This window comes from Mustela erminea, chromosome 4 (assembly GCF_009829155.1).
Source record: "Mustela erminea isolate mMusErm1 chromosome 4, mMusErm1.Pri, whole genome shotgun sequence".
Lineage (NCBI taxonomy): Eukaryota > Metazoa > Chordata > Mammalia > Carnivora > Mustelidae > Mustela > Mustela erminea.
In genome coordinates this window covers 58,545,839-58,566,521 of record NC_045617.1, presented here as the reverse complement: position 1 = coordinate 58,566,521, position 20,683 = coordinate 58,545,839, and the positions used below count along the sequence as shown (strand labels likewise).

Genomic DNA, 20,683 nt, shown 5'->3' with positions numbered 1-20,683 from the left:
CAAAAATGTGTTTTCACAATTGTTTTTTATGTTGTTTTGTTTAGTTTTAATCAAGATCTACACAAGTGGGGCACCTGGGTGGCTCAGTGGGTTAAAGCCTCTGCCTTCGGCTCAGGTCATGATCCCAGGGTCCTGGGATCAAACCCGCATCGGGCTCTCTGCTCAGCAGGGAGCCAGCCTCCTCCTCTCTCTGTGCCTGCCTCTCTGCGTAATTATGATCTCTCTGTCAAATAAATAAATAAAATCTTAAAATTTTTTTTCTTTAAGGAAAAAAAAGATGTACACAGGTTCCATCCATTATGTTTTATTACTGTGTCTCCTGAGTTCTATTTAGTCTTTTTATTTTCCATGTCATTGATTTATGGAAGAAACCAAGTTCATGATGTTCATGAATGTTCTACATTCTGCATTTGTATGATTATTTCCTTGCTAGTGGTATTTGTCCCTCTATCCCCATATTTCCTGTAAACTTATGCCACTCTGTTTGTCTTTTACATATTTTTTCTCTACTTTATGGGTCATTCACAGAAAGACATTTATCTCAGTGATGCCTTTTTCTTTCTGAATTAATTTCAGTTGGTTTTTGTATTTCATTCAACAGGCACCAACTGTGAAAAGTTATTCACATTCTTGTTGTTTCTTTAAGATTAGAATGATATAATGTAGGATTTGAAGATATATCAACAGGGGTTAAATAAAAGAAAATTATTTTAGAATAAATTCCAGAAACACTTTGTTTCTGGAATAAATCATTGTTTTATATAGCTGTGTTCATTGATTCGGTATGCTCTACTATAAGACTATTTCCTCCTCAAAGATTTATCTGTTTTAAAGAAAACAAAATTTCCCCATATGTCAATTATCTTTCTCGATTATGAGGGCTACACTTTTAGATTTATAGAAGCAATTATTTTTAAATTACTGGAGGGATTCAGCTTATATGTGTGCAGACATGCTATTTTTAGTAGAGTAGATGAGGAATCTTGTGTTTCTCAGATGAAAAAACAGAGCTCGGTGAGTTTCAGTTTCTTTCCCAAGTAAATACAGATATTATGGTTAAGTATTTTATCATGTAGGTATAACTTTTTAACAAGTATATAGGTTTTAAATATTTTCTATAGACTTGATAATTTTTCAATGTTATGGAAATTATATAAAAGATACAATGGTACAATTATAATTACTCATATTTATTGGGTACCTTCAATGTGCCAGGTATGAGTTTTTGCTCATTATGTGTAATAAAACATTTAAACTTCACAACAATCCCATAAATAGGTTTTAGAATTATTTCTATTTAATGGGTGAGGAATCAGACACAAACCAATGAGATTTCTTTGCAAGTTTCCTCATAGCCAGTAAGTGGTAGAGACAGAATTTGAATCTAGGCAGCTTAACCCCCTGATCCTTAGAGACCTCATCTTGAGCCTTAGATCCTTAGCCTCCATGCTGAGCAAAGCCTGTATTAAAGTAGTCTAAGCAGGGAGGAGGAGGAAGTCACTAATTAGTTCTCAGCCTGTACAGGCCAGTGCCTAATTTCCTCATGGCTCCAGGGGACTTCTCCAGTTTCAGAGGGGCTTCAGGGAATCCCCATCCAAATAAAGCAGTGGGGATAGATCTGAGAATACTCTTGAAGAGCAGTGGAAAGCCCCGGCCATTGAGAGACTTAAAAGAGTCTAGCAATTTCCCTCCCTGTCTCTTCCGACAGAACTAGTCAGTTAGTTTACTAAGCCTGCAGCAGGTCAAGAAAGAGGTGGATGTAAGTTCCTTTGGGAGAATGCAGAGCTAGTAAGACCACGTAGCCTAGATCTAGCACACCTTCCAAGAACATGCAGGAGGATGAAGTATGCATTTTAAAGATCAGTTCTGAGGGAACTGACTTAGGTGAAAAGTCACATGTCATATATGCCTTTTTATCCTCCATGCTGACTACCTCACATTAATACCTCAAAGACTTCTGTAAAGAAAACCTTTGTAGAATAAAAAGACATTGTATTAAAGATGCAGTTGATTTGGTAGGGTTCTGTTTTGTTTCATTGCAAAACTCCTCTGTATATCTGAAACTTAGGTTTGAACATATTCTAAAGCTTTGTATTTTTACTACCCCCCACCACGTTTTATGTTTTTGATGTCACAATTTATATATTTTTATCTTGTGTATCCCTTAATAAATTAATATAGTTTTTTTTACCACTTTCATCTTTTAACCTTTTAACCATCTTTTAACCCACTTTTTGTAAGTGACCTATTAGTCCATTACAACATGAGATTATTCTAAAGTTTACTGCATATTTACCTTTACCAGTGAGATTTATAATTTTGTATGTTTTCCTGTTGCTAATTAGTGCCCTTTCATTCTGGCTTAAAGACATCCTTTTAACATTTCTCATAAAACCAGTCTAGTGGTGATGAATTCCTTTAGCTTTTACTTGTCTGGAAAACCCTTTGTCTCTCTTTCAATTCTGAATGATAATTTTGCTTGGTAGAGTATTCTTGGTTGGCAGTTTCTTTTTTTCAGTACTTTGAATATATCACACTACTCCCTCCTGGACTGCTATGTTTCTGCTGAAAAATCTACGGTAGTCTTACAAGGTTCCCTTGTACTTAAAAAGTTCTTTTTCTCCTACTACTGTTAAGAATCTTTCCTTGTCTTTAACTTTTGAAGATTTAATTACAATGTGTCTTGGTGTGGTTTCTTCAGGTTCATCTTTTTTGGCACTCTCTGGGGTTGCTGGATCTGGATGTCTGTTTCCTTCCCCAGGCTAGGGAAGTTTTCAACCATGATTTCATCAAACAAGTTTTCTCCCTCTCTTCTCCTCTGGAACCCCATAAGGCTAATGTTGTTCTGCTTGATGTTATCCTTTAAGTCTCAATCACTGTCCTCACTCTTTTTTCATTCTTTTTGCCTTTTGCTTCTCTTATTGGTTGAATTCCACTGTCTTATCTTAAATTTACATTGAGTGTGCTATTGAACACTCTGATATATTTTTCAGGTTAGTTACTATATTCTTCAGCTCTGTGATGTTTCTTTGGTACTTTCTTATATTTTCTATCTCTGTTGAAATTCTTACTTTGTTCATCCATCCTTCTTCTAAGCTCAGGATATGTACTGATGACCAGTTTGAACTCTTTGCTTTTTTTCCCCCTGAGACAGAGAGAAAGAGAGAGATAGGGCAGGATGGGGGGAGCAGAAAGAGGGAGAGAGAGAATCCCAACCAGGCTCCACATCCAGTGCAGAGCCCCACACAAAGCTCATCTCACAACCCTGAGATCATGACCTGAGCTAAAAATCAAGAGGTGGATGCTGCTCTTGGCTTTAGCACCATCTTCTTGGAAACCTCTACACCATGAGGGCCAGGTGGAGGAAGAAGCAAATGCACAGCCTGAAGCATAAAAAAATGAAAGATGAGGCAGAGATCTGAGTAAATTGGTAACTTGTGCACCCATGGAGCCATAGGAGCAGATATAAGGAAAACCAGAGGCCAGAGGCTCTGGTACCAATTGTTGGACTGCATGCCTACCTTCTAGAGCTTAATTCAATGGATCTAGACCATCCATTACCATCTGATCACAAGAACCACCTTTGAGAGACCCACAATGTTCATACCAAAGCAGTCCCTTTTGGTCCTTTGCCCTGAACCTGTGACTTTTGGGACTAATTTTGTTTTCATTTGTGGCTGAATGTAATACATGTACAATAAACCATCTCTTCGGCTGTCTTAGCTGAAGAAAAAAAAAAAAAAGTCAGATGCTTAGTCAAGTGAACCCTCCAGGCACCCCTTGAACTCTTTATCAGGTAAATCACTTACCTACATTTCATAATGTTTTTTCTAGAGTTTTATCTTGTCCTTTCATCTGGAACATATTCTTCCCTTTATTCATTTTCCTTGGCTCTTTCTGTTGGTTACCAGGCATTAGATAAAACAGTCACTTTTTCCAGTCTTGAAGGAGTGGCCTCTTGCAGAAGATAAACCTTATTATTCAACCCTGTCCAAACTCTTGGTGGTCTCTCAAAACTTCATGACTGTCCAAGCAGCTTACTTTATTTTTAGTGGCTCCCAGTATTTGATGGTGCACCAAGACCTGTTAGTGTCCCCAAGGTAAAGAGCTCAGTCAGCATCTAGATTCAGGCTCACTAGACTCCAGACCCTCTCCCAGCAGCTTTTAAAGTATGCAATCATGCCTCTTCCAGGGGAAGACAGGGACAGGAGTGTTTGTGTCTCCTCCCTTTGTACTGACCCCTGGGAGTGACGGCCAGTTAAGGACCGTTTCTTTCTTTGCTACTGTTCTGTTGAACACAAGCCTCCCTTGTACCAGAGCACCATCAAGGATTGCATCCTCTGGGTGACAGACCCAAACTCTGGGGCATCAGACGTGCACAGAAACCCTTCTCTTAATGATACTGATCACCTGGAGCATAGCAGAGAGATAGCATAATGACAGCCTTGCAGGCCTCCCTGATTTCTGGATTGGATTGTAATCAGCCCTGGAAATGTGTCTAATTAGAAGGCTTCCCTCAGGTCACAGCCACAAAGACCAGTTAACAGATCTCTTTTACAGAAAAAAGATTAGGGGTGTTTTAATCTGCTGTCTCATTGTTGTGCTCTGAGTAGAGGGTAACTGGTTCAGAAGTATTTCTCCATTTTTTAAAAAAATATTTTATTAATTTATTTGACAGAGAGAGAGAGTGTGTGCACAAGCAGGGGGAACAGCAGGGAGAGGGAGAAGCAGGCTCCCCACTGAGCAGAAAGCCTGATGCAGGACTTGATCCCAGGACCCCGGGATCATGAACTGAGCTAAAGGCAGATGCTTAACGATGGAGCCACCCAGATGCCCCAAGTATTTGTCCATTTGTAATAGTCCCACAAAATCCACAGGCATAGACCCTGCAGGCCACCAGGGCCATGAGATTAAAAAGTGTCCCCTGAGCAGCAGCCACAGAAGTTGGGGTGCCAGATAAGTGTGCAAGCCCAGCCCTGGAAGATACTGGAAATCAAGAGAGAGGCAGAGGGAGAGCACAAAGGTGGTGCCACTGGCCTTCATTCCCAGGGAGCCCCTCAGTAGGTTTCTTGATGTGTGCGAACCCAGAAGCCCGCCCCTCATGCTGAGGTCCCAAGACAAGCAAATGGGTGTCTTCCACAGAACACCTGGGGTGTGTTCCAACTGGCTGTCTCTGCACTGTGCTCTGTGGCTGGGAGCCAGCCAAGAACGATCTGTCCATTTGTTACAGTTCCACGGGACCCCAAGTACATGCCCCACCAGTATCCAGAGCCAGGCAATAAAGTGGCCTCTCCTAGGTGGAAGGCATGGAAACCAGGGCAGCAGACACATGTAGCAGCTCTATACGAGGAGATTCCAGTGCTCTGGAGCAGGGCAGAGGGAAAGCCCAAAGCCAGCAGCAGCCCTCTGCAGTCTCTGGAGGCATCAAGTCGGGGCTCTTAGATGTGTGTTTAATTAGAAACCTGCCCTTCAGGCCACAGCTACGAAGATAAGCTAATAGGCCTCTATCACAGCAAGACTGGGCGCCTCAGTTTGTGGTTGCCTTTCTGCTGTGGCCTGGGGGTGATAGCTGTTTAAGAACTCTTTCTCAGTTTGTTATAATCCTGTGGGATCCCTGACAATAAGCCCGGCAGCCACAAGTGCCTAGCAATCTAGAGGTGTCCCCTGGGCTGCAGCCACAAAAATCAGGGTACCAAAAAAGTGTATAAACTCCTTTCTGGGAGATACTGGTGAGCTGGAGTGAGGCCAAGAGAGAAAGTAAAGATGGCGCCCACTGGCTTCTATCTTTGGAGAGTATATCAGTAGGCCCCTAGATGCTTGCTAAATTACAGGCCTGCCCCTCAGGCAGTCACCTTAAGATAAGCAAGTAAGTCTTTTTCACAGAAAGTTTGGATGTTTTTCAGTCACCTGCTTCTGTGCTGGGCCTCAGGTTGGGATGTCTGTGAGGCCCATTTAAGGACTGTTTTTCAGTTCACCATAGTCCTGTGGATCTTGTGGAGGCAAGCCCTGTTGGCTTTGAAAGCTAGATATTTGGGGTGCTTGGCCCTCAGGTACAGGTCTTAAAAGTTGGGGTGTCAGATGTAGGGTCAAACCTGACACTCCTCGGGGAGAAGCTTCGGGTTGTGAGTTCCCTCCTGATTGTGTGTTGACACACCAGGAATGAGGTTTGTGGTAAGATTGTGTCTGAGCCTTTCCTACCCACTTCAATGTGGGTTTTTTCTTGTTCACCCAATCTGTAGGCGTTGCTCAGTTACTTTTTGTTTTGGTTCCCCTCGCCCTCCCCCCACTGAGAGGAAATTTTTCCATATGTAGCTGTAGATTCAGTGTGCCTGTGGGAGGAGGTAAGTTCAAAATCCTCCTACATTGCCATCTTGAAATGGACCTGCTCTTCTTTTATTAGTTTCATCTCTATTTCTTTCTCAGAGTATTTGCTCTGTCTTCATCCTCCAATGATAGATGACAACGTTCCCCATCTCCACATTGTGCCCTGTCCCTTCTATTTCTTTCACCCTTTTTCTCTCTACCCAGTTCTTTCTTTACATTGATTTAGGCTCATCTTCTAACAGCATAACTTTGAACAAATAAATCTGTGCTCAGAAATCCCCATTACCTTAATACTCATCATGTGGAGCCCAGACTCCCTTATTTGGAATTTGGGGGTCTTTCACAATCTAGCCTCCAACAAAGGGAAAACATTCCACTCTTGACTTTCCCTGAATGACTCATTCTGGCCAGGAGCATCTTTCCTCATAAACTACATATTTTTACCTCTAATTTTTTTCTTGCCATCTCTTCTATTCCTTCTAGAACAACCTCTCTCTTCTTCCTTTTTGTTTACCTGAGTCACAAACTTATTGAAATGCCAAGTTCAAGACCTTCTTTTTCAGAAGCAGGTATCTTATTATATGATACAACCCAATTTCAGAGACATAAAAATGTGATCAAATGTACATTTAAAAATAAATAAAATACAGGGGCACCTGGGTGGCTCAGTCAGTTAAGCATCTGTCTTCAGCTTGGGTCCTGATCCCAGGGTCCCAGGATTGAGTCCCACATCAGGCTCCTTGCTCATCAAGGATCCTATTTCTTCCTCTGCCTGTTGCTCTCCCTGCTTGTGCTGTCTCTCTCTCTCTGACAAATAAATAAATAAAATCTTTAAAAAATAAATAAAATACAATATAAATGTATATATATATATATATAATTGTATAAATATAATAAAATACAAGCATGTGGTCTATTGACTGAATGTTTAACAGCCTTAGTGTAGGGATCTGTAGAGGATAACTGTGGTTTACTTTTGTTCAGCGTCCATTCAATCTTCTCCGGATAACCGTCTCCATATTTCTCACAATGGGGCCACCCCTTTGCCTACTGTGGGATTACCTGTAGGTACCCCTGGAAACAGTGAATCCACATACATTCCAGGGATGGAACACCTGACCAAGACTAAATTGGTCAATGTACTAATACCCCTGAACAGAATGATTGGTTTAGGGAAAATCTGGGATTTGAACCTGAAAGTCTAGACATCCTGGAGCTACTGGCAGCCATCAGGAAATGAAGGCAGCACCAAGGAATCAGAAATAAGAAACTAAGAGAGAAAGAGAGAAACAAAATTCTGGTCACACGTTCGAGTCTTGACTCATAAAGCACCAAGACAGCAGCCCCTGGACTGGTAATGGCATGGGTCCCTGTGTTCTCTTTTTGCCTCACACAGTGGATCTCAATACCTTCTTTTGCAATTAAAATAATCCTGACTTAGACTAAAGAAGACAAATCCTTAGCTGTAAAGACACATTCAACAAATATTTATTGCATGCCTATCATATGCGAGCACTGTGCTAAAAATAAGTAAAATGTCTCTCCATTTAAGCTCTTTTTGGGTAGGAAGGGAAAAGCCTCCACCACTCTTTCCCAGGTCAGTGCAACATTCTACTTGGATTCTTTTGTACACCCTGAACAGAATAAATACAATTTCATGTGAGTGGCTTAATCAGGAAGAATTGCTCTAAGTATACCATATAAAAGATAAAATTTGGACTTTATTAACCACATATTTGTGGTAAACTCTACCCTTTTGAAAACCATAATCTCTCATTATAAAAAATTAAACCATGACACCAATTTAAAATAGAGATTTAACATTATCTCTTAAAACCAGCAGGCTGTTTCAAGGAAGCTGTTACTAAAGATACTCACATGAATATTAGAGGGTAGTTGGAACTAAATCCTTTTTGGGTCATGTGCCATGTACTACTGATATTCAAGGTTCAGTTAGTTGGTAGAAATCTGGAAGAGAAAATACTCAGTGGATTAGGCTGAAGAACAAAGAGAAGGTTGTACAACACTTGGTGTACAAATAAGTGTCATATTCATTTCAAGGCTTAACGTGGCAGAGAGAAAGCCAACTGATGTAGATTATTAACATGCTGGGCACATAAAATTGCATTTTAGCATTCCCACAAATAGCCTGACACCAAAAGTTTTAGCAACTTAGAGACAGTGAGAACGAACTTCAAGCTCATACAATCAATATTATCACACACATACTTAAAAAAATAAGGTAGTTATCATTAATATTAATTGGAATTTTAAAACTCAAAGCCAAAGTGAAAACAGAGTTTCTGCAGAAATCTATACATATGTTATTGTTCGAAACTTAAAAATGGACCTGCACACACAGTGAGAGTAAATTTTTACCTTGGTAATTGATTAGGGCCTGTGTCTGAGGCGAAAGTAGGCTTTTAAATAAATTAAAAATGATACATTAGAATTGAAAGAGACCTTAAAGGTCTTTAAAGTTACCCAGATGTAGAGCAAACTCCTCATTTAGAGAGGACGGGTAAATTGAACACATGCAAATATCACTTGCATGAAGGCACAAGGCAGCCCTAAAGTGACAAAGAACAAGCTTGAGGCAACAGGCTTTGAATAGCAAAGAAAACCTTTCTGTGTGGCAAAATCTGTACTTATAGATCTGTATCTGTGTATCTATACCTACATCTATTTATCCATTTATCTATCTATCTGTCCTAAAAATAATTCTTCCAGAAATACAGAACCAACCACAATTACCTCCAAACATCGACACTCCAAAAAGTGGCCTTTGGGAGAAACACGGGCTTTTCACTGCTCACACAATGTTATGGCAAAGACATGCCCTTTGGAATGCTCTCTGGTAACAGCACCTAGACGGTTGCATCTGTTTCCCACTAGGAAATATTTCCAAGAGTCCTGGCCTGGGTGTCGTCGTCGTCTGTTTCTCGTTATTGCATTAGTAACGAGCAAACTTACTGGCTTGATTAGTGACTATGCTCTCATTCAAAAAAATCCTTTTGCTAAATAAATTCATCACCCTTAAATTTTTTTCAGAGATTTTATACAGAAGCATGAAAAACCAGCTCAAATGTAATTAGCACATGAAACATACTCAAGGGCTCCTAATACAAAGAACCCCTTCAATCTTCTGTATGGACCTGTGAAAGAATATAAATATTTAAACATTCTGTTTTCCATGAATAATGCCTATTTATAAAAATAAATGTCTGTTATCAAATCATAGAATCCTTCACAGAAATATGTCTTATTTGCTATCTTAAAAATGTGTGCCTCTGTGATGCAAACGTCAGAGTGTGTGAAATTTAATTAGCACCACTTGTTTTAACATGCAAATTCTAAAGAAGTTCTAGGGCTGAGAGATAAGGTTAAAGATGTATTGGCTTTACTACACTACTTATCTGTTAATTATCTTATCACAGAACAGCAAGAATCAAGAGGAGATAAATGGGACGGGAGATAGAACAAAAGCCGTAGAGAATACTGAAGAGAGAGAAAAAACGTCAAATCAGCTTACAACCTGGAGTGTAAATATATTAACTTTTAATAATTCGGATTCTAATAATTACAGGTCCATTTAAATTAACTGGAAGACAAGGCACCTGTTTAGTCCTGTGTTAACCCATTAAATTCATCAATCCCAAAGTGGGTCCTCACTGAGGTGTATTTATCTCCGTTTTCATTTTCCATAAATCAATAGCTATTTTCTGCTATGTATTGGAGATATTTTATTTTTAGCAAAATATTCTTTCCCCAAGAAACTAAGCAAGAATTCCCATGTAATTCTATAAAAAATGGATATTTGAAATTGCTTATTCAATCAAAACTGTATTTTTAGATTTACATAAGGCTTTCATTTTATGTGAAATTATTGAGTTATTTGGGTATTTGATATTTTTCACATCACTAATTCTATGTCAAGTTGCAGGAACAGGTGTGCATTTCTTTGAAAGATATTGAGGCTGGGGGGGGGCCTATCTTGCTTATCATACTTGATAAGACTAAAACCATTTAGGTGAGGTTTTTAACACATGATAATACACCACAGTTCTGTTTTGAGCCTCAAGGGTGGCAAGATCCATAATAAATCTGTGTTTAAGTTCATCTGAACTACCCAATCCCCATCGCCTCTTGTGTATTTATTTGTTCATTCATTCACTTACTCATTATTCAACAAATAAAGTTATCGAGTGCCTACAGTTCTAGAACCTAGAATTCTATCCGTGGGTGCACTATGTTTTCCTTGTTAATTATGGCCTTATTTTTATCATATTTTCACTGCCTAGGACTGTGCTTTATATGGTTTGATGACAGACCGTACTAGTGTTTATGGTCAACACATATTAAAGCATCTATTGTGTTGGATGCTAAGCTACAGGGCAGACAACATCAGCTAAAATCCTTGTCCATGCTTAATACCTTAGCACCCAAAGTTCGAGTTAACCTAGTAGGAAGACTAAAGTTTTAAGAGAAGGTCAAATCCTAAATTTTGTAGGAAATATGCACCATGTTCTTTTGAACTCATTTTTAGAAAAATTTCTTCCATGGCTTGTATTTTTCTTTCTTTTTTTTAAACCAGATGGGATGGAGTAGGTAAGGATAAAAGAAGGACTCTTGACATAGGGAATATATTCAATAATATTGTAATCCTTTTGATGACAGATGGTAACTAGATGGTGGAGATGGGGAATCGCTTTGTAACGTGTAAAACTATCAAATCACCATGATGTACAGCTGAAACTGATAAGATATTGTGTGTCAATTATACTTTCACAAAAAAGTATGAGATATATTTTATTTTTTACTTTTTTAAAGATTTTATTTATTCATTAGAGAGGGTGTGTGCATGCGAGTGGGGGAGGGGCAGAAGGAGAGGGAGAGGGGAGATCTCAAGCACACTCCCCGCTGTGGTTGGAGCCCATCACCAGGGCTCTCACCACCTGAGGTCATGACCTGAGATGAGACCAAGGGTCAGTCGTTTAACCAGCGGGGCCACGCAGGTGTCCCAATGAGATAGATATATCTTGTGTTTCACTATTAAAGTTCAAACAAAAAAAAAATTAGAGAAATTCCCTTTCAAGAGTTTGGGATGAATAAAAATGCTGTGTGGTGGGGGATTAGCTAACAAATGAAAACTGGGACGAAGAGGGAGTGCATGGAGGAAGGAAGAGGGAGAAGCTGAGGTGGACACAGATGACAATCCTAGAGCAGAAGGAGCTGCCTCATAGAGACTGTCATGTTCAAGAATCTGTCTCTCCTGATTCTAACCAACTGGTTGCTTCTTCCCCATAGACTGTGAGATCCATAAAGGCTGTTCCTGTTTGCCTTGGTGTGGGTTCAATAAACATTCATTAAATGAATGGCTTATAGTAAAGGTTCTGAACATGAGAACTGTACACTTATAGAATACCTTTCAAAACACTTGGTACGTATTTGTGCCTTGAGTAGGACACCCTGCCCTCACCTGAGGGGACGTACGTGAGGATGTCCCACTGTTTGAAACAGTGAAAGGGTGCAAACTGTCTAAGTGCCCTTGATTAGGGAATGGATATATAAATTGTGGTATATTCCCAGCATGTAGCACTTTAAAAAAAACTACAAATCTATATCTCTCAATCAGGATAGATCTAAAAAATATAATGTGTGACAAAAGCATTGAATTATATGTACAATATAATACTATACACTCACAGCGTATATACAGACACGACTTTATCAAGACGTACTTCACATATCATACAATCCACTCATTTAAAGTGTACAATTCAGAGGCCCTTGGGGTGACACAGTCTGTTGGGCATCTGACTCTTGGTTTTCGGTCATGACCTCAGGGTCGTGGGATTGAGCCCTGCATCAGGCCCCAAGCTCAGTGATGAGTCTGCTAAAGTTTCCTTCTCTCTTTCCCTCTGCCCCTCCCTGTGCTTGCTCTCTCTCCCTCTTCTAAAATAAATAAATAGATAAACCTTAGGAAAGTGTACAATTTAATGGTTTTGATGTTATCAATTTTTTTAAATTATAGCAAAACACCTATAACATAAAATTTGCCATTTTAATAATTTTTAAGTGTGCACTTCACTGGCACTAATTACATTCACAGTATTGTGCAGTGATTACTATGCTTTCCAGAACTGTTTCATTACCCTAAACAAAAATTCTGTAACCATTAAACAATAACTCACCCTTGTGCCTCCTTACAACCTCTGGTAATCATTAATCAACTTTCAGTCCATGAATTTACTTATTCTCAGTACCTCAGACAAGTGGAATCATACAATATTTGTCTTTTTGTGTCTTGCTTATTTCATTTAGTATAATGTCTCCAGGATTTATCTATGATGTAGTGTGTATCAGAACTGCATTACCTTTTATGGTTGAAAGATATTCCATTGTATATATTATAAATCATATTTTGTCTATTCATTCATCTGTTGATGGACACTTAGATTGTTTTTACCTTTTAGCTGTTCTGATAATGATGCATAGAATTTGGTTTTACAAATAACTGTTTAAGTCCTTGCTTTCAATTCTTTTGGGTATATACTTAGAAATGGAATTGTGGAATCATATGTAATTATGTTTAGGTTTTTGAGGAATTGCCAAATCTTTTCATTGGTATATTTTTAAAAAATACTAAACACTTTGATAGATGATAGAGAAAGAGAGAGAGAAAGCAAGATGTTTGATCTAATGAGTATACTGGAGGAACACTCACAGAAGTTCTTATTTTGGTGGGGATGCACATATGGAAAGAGGAAAAACGAAGTTAGGAGTGGTCAAAGGAAACAGTCTTATCTGTAATACTTCTTTTTATTTTTTAGAAGGGCTACATATACATAATTTGCAGAATTATCTTAAAAACAGTTAAGAGGAAAGATCATTTAATACAATATAAACAGTTGTTAATTTGAAGTAGAAGGGAGGGATACCCATGTTATTCTTTGTACCATTCTTATTTTTTAATTAGAAAAAGACAATTTTTTCTAAAAAGTTTCTACCACCTGATCCTCACATCAAAATTGATGAAGGAGACAGGACTGTGATATTATCCTCATTGCAAAGGCAGAATTCTGAACCGGACACTGGTGGACCAGAACCAGAGACTCGGGCTCTGCGCTTCTCGTGGGACGGCTCAATGAGGAGAGGGATGCTGAGGAGGTGGGCACCCCAAACTCTTTGATGGCGTGTAACACAACCCCTAAATATACCTTTTTAATTTCCCCCCCCTTCTCCATTGTAGGATGACATTTCTGTTTCAAAAGCTACCGCTTTTTTGGGGAGACGTGAAGGAAGAAAGGATAAGATTCAGTAAAGCAGGAGGACAGCATGATAAGAGGGAAGGCTTGTGGACAAGATAACAACTCACAACAGTGGCTAGGGAACGAGGGAAGTGGAGAGAAGGAGGGATTCTGAGGTCATGCAGATCAAAGAGATAGGGGTTCAAAGGGCCATTTGTAGCAGACCATTTGTGCTGTGTGCGAGATGACACGGATTCTTCCATGTCCTGGTGTCGGACCCACACCCCTCACCTCTTCCCAGTTTTCACCATTTCTGTGCTTAGTGAGTGAATGCGCAGGTGCGTGTGACGTGTGTACTGCAGGTAAGGAAAATGAGATGGTGGGGAGCCTGAAGGGCATGTGGGATGTGAGATAAAAAGCCAGTTAAATTAAGAACAAATTAGCATCTTTCTGAAATAGAACTAACTGTTGGCTGCCAGATTATTCACTACTGATCCCTTGTCAGGATACATCTTCCAGAATGAATAAAATTAGTGAAAAAATGTCTGAATTCCTTAATAACATTTTTTTATGCCCTTGCCCTGGAAAATAACCTTAATACCTTTGTCACTAATTTGTACAGTATAAGTCTCTTTTCTTTTTCATATCCTAAAGTCTCTAGTCTCAGAGAGATGAAAAGAATCAGAGCTGAGAACAAAGAACGCTTCACTCACAAAGGTGAGGGAATTAGTCTAAGAAGGAAAGGGAAGTTATCTGTGGTTATGAGTTCCACCTACACGTTGATACAAATATATCTCTCTTGAGCCCAGGGTTGAATACATTTACTTTATTCAAGTTTCTTTCCTTGGCAAAAGCGGTATCCCCCAGAAGTATTTCTCAAAATCATATCGATAAGTGTTTCTTGAGAAAAGAAACTCCATGATCAAATAAATTTAGGAAGTGATGAGTTAAGAAAAATTTCTTACTGCAGAACTTTAAAAAAGTAAACACTAAGCGTGACCCTCCAAACTATGGGGGCATTTCTGAAACTTCTTTGAACAAGATATTCCCCTCTTTATTCCTCCCTCCCCAACCCCAATCTGTAGCTTTTCATGGAATTAGAATTCTGTGAAACATAGTTTTGGAAACTTTGACCTACCCTCTAAGAGCCTGGATGCTGGAAATCAGATCTGAGTGTATGTTCCTACCTTAACACTTACTAGCTGAGTGATACTAGGCAAACAATTTAAGTTGTCCTATGTCTGTTTGCTTACTCGTATAATGGGATAATCACCCTCTCGGGTCGGTGTGAAGACTTATTGAGATAGCTTACGGAAATGTTTGGCATGTAATGAGTACTCAGTAAACACTAGCTGTTACCTCCTTGTTATTCTACGATTTGAACCTTAACTTGCTTATGAAAAAAGTGGACGCCTAAGGGTGGGGAATCTTATAACCCAGCCGAAGTTAATGAAAGTAATGGAAAGGTTTTAAATGGGAACAAGTGGTTTGAATTCTGCCCCCCTTGCTGGGACAGCTGGTATAATCTCCAGAGGCTTATTCTGCCTTGTCATTGTCTTAACAGGTATGCATCTTACTTATCCCCGAAGCCTTTCTCAACAATGTCTTCATTAATTCCCTCACTGGCGGTTTGCAATAATCTCTTCTTGTAAACTTTATAGCCTTTTTTCTGTATCTTTTGTTAGCACTTACCACTTGCTACTGTGAATCGTTATTTATGTGCTGCTATATTTATTTCCCTAAGTGGCATCCTTTTAAGGGCAGGGTGCGCATACTGTCCCATGTTTGTAAGCACAATACAGGGATTTGCAGTATTCGCTACGTATTTATCAAATGAAAAACATGCTATCACTTTATAGTTCACAGAGTGGCTTTCTAGTGACAACATCAGTGTAAATGAATATAGGAGCAGTTGATTTTCTCCAATTAGCAGAGATCTATGAGTACGGAGCTCTTTCTGAAAGTAATTTCTGTCAGAGGATCATTTGCTGCCCTCCTGTGTTTGATATGAATACTATTTTACACCAGAACAAAAAAAGAATAACTCGCTCAATTAAATTCATTTAAACTGCGTTTTGTTTACTTTCAAATCCTTGAATCAATTTTTCCCCATACAAATTATTTTTCCTTTTCCCATTAAAATGATCTTTATTCAATACATTTCAAGCTACTTTTTCACTTAAGAGTTATACAGTATATAAGAACTTTTCATATTGGTCTGATACTCCTTCAGTATAATCTACTTAACTGGTTATATTTTCATTTTTTAAAATATGAGACAATAACTTATATCAAATTATTCTGATACGATTTTTACATATTAGACCTGCTTGCGTAACAGTATATTTAAGACTGTATTTTGGAGCTAGAAAAGCCTGGTTCAAATCGCAGCTTAGTCACATAGTAATTGTGTAACTTTGGGCAAATTACTTGTCTGAAACTTTCATCTGTAAAATAAAGATAATACCTCTTGAAGACCACGTAAGATAAAACCCTTCGCGCACCCCATAAGATATTCTACTTAGGAAGCACGTTTTCAAATCTTTTTTTTCTTTGGCATTACCTATTTTGGTGAAGTTGAAGACTGCATAAGGATATGAATTAGAATGACCCAGCCTATTATCTGGATTAAGTTCTGTTTTTCCATATTGAATGTGCAAAATCGAACTCTTGTGATGTGCCAGGCACTGTTCTAAACACTTGGCCTTGTGCAGCCTGGTAACGTAAATCCTAGCCACCTCATGAAGTCTTTCTCTAAGTTACTAATTTCCCTTTAGATTCTTGTCGGTCTTATTGTCCACTTTACTTACTGGATTCTTTATACAAGCTACCCTAGGTTATGTTTCCAGTCCCTTCCTCTCTATTTCCAGTGCACGTTGTCATCCCTCTACTGCTACAGCTCACTCTCATGCCACTTTGTATAACTTTATTAAGTTTTTAAGGATAGGGATTTACAGCTTGAATCTCTCCTACACCTCAACATAAGCATTAGCATTGATACTTTTAATTGCTGACAATTGCAATCTATTCTCTGTTGCACCATCTCGGGCTTTTCTCAACACAGCAGACAGAAGGATCCTCTGAACCAGCAGGCCAGTCGGTTTTCCTTGAAGTGCTATCCCTTTTCATTCATGTCTTGGGAAAATGCCTACTAAACACTCAAGTCTAAATAGCTGTATTTTAATCTATTGGTTTTTCCAAGCAAAAATGATGGGAATTTCAGGAAATCTGCGAATTGAACACCATTTTCATAATATGAAGATTCACCGTTTTTTAGCATTTGTACAGATGAAACAAAAGCAGCAGAGAGTAAACGAGCACTTAGCACAAATCAAGGTAGTGGCATCAAACTAGAAGCAGTCTTTGTAATTTTCCACTGGCACTCACTCCCAATAAAAACAAACAAAACCAAAAAGTCAACTCAGTTTCACTTAAAAATGTCCTTTATGCAGTAAAAAGTAGTAATTTTATGAAGTCTTAGCCTTTGAGGGCACATGTTTTTAAATATTTTGTGTGACAAAATTGGTAGTATGCATAAGGCATTTCTGCTGCTGCCAAAGTACGATGGTTTTAAGGAAAAGCACTTATTATTTGAATTGCAAACTGAACTTTTTTCTTTTCTTTCCCCTCAAGGAACACCATTTTTACTTGGATGATTGACAAACAAGTTACTCAGAATTGGGTATTTGGCAGACATTTTCTTGAAAATGAACCAAGCAGGCCTGTCACTTCAAGGGAAACAGAAGTATTTGCTACCAGTGATTAAGTTGAAGTTATCAAGCAAAACTTAAAATTGTGGAAAACTCACACCATCACTGTGAGTTTTTCAGCTTCCAATACTATAAAGACTTTCCTGATGAGATCAGCGGTGATATTAGTAAGTGTGATTTTTTGATACGTATGAGATGTGTCAACACTGGAAGACCTCTATTACTCAGTGAGCCAATACTTTCCAAATCAGGGATACATGACGTTACAAAATCATGTCTGGGTAAAAGATTCTTTCAAAGTTTAAGATAGATGAATGAATTCTAATGTAACAGAATGAAAGTTCATTGATAAGGGGCACCTCGGTGGCTCAGTTGTTAAGCATCTGCCTTTGGCTCAGGTCATGATCTCAAGGTCCTGGGATCCAGCCTTGCATTGGCCTCCCTGCTCAGCGGGAAGCCTGCTTCTCCCTCTCCCACTCCCCCTGCTTGTATTCCCTCTCTGTCAAGTAAAGAAAATCTTAAAAAAAAGAAAGAAAGAAAGTTCATTGATCAGATTCCATGTTATAACTAAGTTTTAAGAAATGGCCATTTGTGGGAATTTTTCTAGAGAGTTAAAGATTATCTACAATTATTTGAAAAGACTATTAGAATATTCCTCCCTTACCACGTATTTTTGTGAAGTGGATTTTTCAAACGTCTACCAAAACTTTGTATCACAATAGTTCAAATATAGAAGCAGATAGATAAGTCTAGTTGTTTTCTATTAAACTTGACATTGAAGGCATCTGCAAATCTGTTTAAAAAAAAAAAAACCCAAAACATTCTTCTCACTAAATTGCTTTTGGAAAAATAGTTATTTTTCATAAAATGTTTTTGCTAACATGTAATGGTTTTGTTATTGTTATCTTTAAACAAATTACTAAATACTTTAAAATTTTGTTTTAATTTCTAATTTGGTGAGTATCAACAGGTATAACCCTCATATACAGACTCTGTAGGGTCTTCCAAGAATTTTTAAGACTGTAATTGAGTCCCATGGCCCAAATGTTTGAGAATTACTTATCTAAAATACGTCAGATCATGTTCTTTTAATAAAACCATTACTCCCAATGGTTCTCTATTTCCCTCAGGATAAAAGTCACAAGTTCTTGCACTGGCCTACCAGTCTCTGCTCTTCTGTGTTCCTCCTCCATTACCTATCCCTCTACTCTTCCCCTTGCTTACTCCCTCCAGCCACATTTACCTCTGATGTTTCTCCAATAAGCCAGACACAATTTCAGTATTAGCACCATTGTCCTGGCAGTTCCTTCCGCCTGGAAAACAATTCCTCCAGTTTTCCCCATGGCTATTTCCTTAAAGTCTTTGCTTAAGTGTAACCATCTCAATAGTCTAACATAAGCAGCTTGTTTAAAACTGCAAACGTACTGCTACTCCCATCCTGCACAACACCTTCTAATACTTGCTTGTTTATGCCTACAACCTGTGCAGCGTCCCCGGCCCCCAAGTATAACACAAGCTCCAAAAGCGTGGCAAAATGGCCCCCACACAGAACTCAAGAAATATGTTGAATGTTGAATGAATGAAAGAACTCGTTTGACAGCTTGTCATTTTTCGGGGACCTGTCCAGAGTCCCAGGAGGATGCAACTTACAGAGAGAGGAGTGGACAATGCTAGCAAAGATCTTTTGAATGGAAGAAAATGAAGGAGGGATACAGTGGTCACAACCTCGACAGGGAAGGCGTTCTGGGCCTGACAAAAGGTTTTGGGAGAGTGTGCAAGGCGTATTTAAGTGTCTGGCAATGAACGCTGTCCTTGTGCTTAACTCCACCTCCCACCTCTTCCGTCTCCTATGAAACCAAAGTCCCCAGAGCCTTCCCGGGACCCCTCCACCCCAACACAAGTAGGTCACACCGAAGAGACTGAAAAATTTCTAAACTTTATGGAAAAAGCAAAGACGACAATCAACTAGCCAACAAGGAAGCCTCCAAATCCCGTCTCATTCCAATGCCGTCTCTCCTCTGTTGCTGGCTTTAGGATGTCTCCACCGTCTCAGTGCTCCGGTCCCGACGGTCTCCCAACGCTGTGTTCCGAAGGGTCCACAGGAAGGCAGGTCAGGCGGGTCGCCCCCAGGTAAGCACTTCTGTACAGGGAAGGCACGAGAAACAGGAGCAATGGAGAATCGGTCCACTTGGGGCAGGAACACGCGGGAATGACGGCAAACGGGAGGAACTCAGGACAGGCTCCCGCACAGCAGTGACGGCACGAGGGTCTCAGTTCTCCTCCGGCTTGTCGGCCGGCGGTCCGCAAGGCTGCAGCATCTTCTCCATCAAGTTGAAGCGGACTCGAGCTTTGCTCTCATTCTCCGCAATGGCGAAGTAGTTGAGAAGGTCGAAGTGGCCCATGTAGGAGCAATAGGAGTCGCGGTGCTGGTTGACCAGCCACTCCCACTTGGTGGTATCGGCGTGGCCCGTGCCGATGTACTTGGACTGCAGGTGCTCCAGCTGGCTGTGGATGGTGTAGCGGTCAGTCATCTCGCCGTTTTCCCTTAGCTCCCAGGTCAGAAGCCACACGGAACGACCTGCTCTAGATTTTCACGCGGGAGAGAAGCTACGGCACGGACGCCCCGACCGCTCAGTCGCAGGAAAATGACGTCGGAGCTACGAAGGTGCGTGGACTCGCGGTCCTAGGGCTCAAAGGCGGAAGCGGAAGTGTATTCTGTCAGGGAATTGGAGTTGCCTAGGCGACGCTCAATGTCGGCCGCCCTCCCATAGAGAGCCCCGCCCCCTTCGTAGAGCGTTGCATTATGGTTCACTTAGTGACCTTTTTTCCAACGGGAAGCGTTGCATGCCGGGACTTGTGGTCTCCGAGGGTTTGTGCGCGCCGGTTTCTGGGACGCGTCGTCTTGGTTTAAGAAGCCGCCGGCGGCCTAAAGGACCGCGGGAGCATCCTTGGGAGGCTGAGAGCCGAGAAGAAATGGGAAGCTCATGTAGGACAGGCCACAGGCAACCGTGAAAGCAAACTCGGTATAATTTTGATTTCGGAGCGAATGTGACAGCCGGGAAGTCCCTTCACAGCCAGGGGTGGGGCGCCCTGAACATCAGTAGCCGCCAGTTCTAGTCCCAACTATGTGTCTTGTAGGTTGTGTAGAATGAACGTTATTTCAGCGCCCCCAGGGCCGCCGTTTCCTGCCCGGTGACCGAAGTACTCTCCCAGTTCGGACCCGTTCCGTCTCCCACACCAAGCCCCTCCTTCCTCGCCAGCCGAATTTGATATCCCCGCTGCAACTCCTCACCCCACCCTACGCACCCCGGCCAGTGTTTCTCAACTTTCCGTGCAGCTCGCCTCTCCAGTTCTTTGTGCTAGATGTTCCCTGCGCTTGGAATGCTTTTGTTCCCTGGG

General features: G+C 40.2%; 1 protein-coding gene across 1 annotated transcript; it reads right to left on the bottom strand.

Annotated features, from left to right (window-relative positions):
* Positions 1-19,201: 19,201 nt before the first annotated feature.
* Positions 19,202-19,946, bottom strand: SF3B5 (splicing factor 3b subunit 5). Its single transcript, XM_032338036.1, has one exon. The coding sequence runs from the start codon at positions 19,813-19,815 to the stop codon at positions 19,555-19,557; it is 261 nt and encodes an 86-aa protein (XP_032193927.1). The 5' UTR covers positions 19,816-19,946; the 3' UTR covers positions 19,202-19,554.
* Positions 19,947-20,683: the final 737 nt, after the last annotated feature.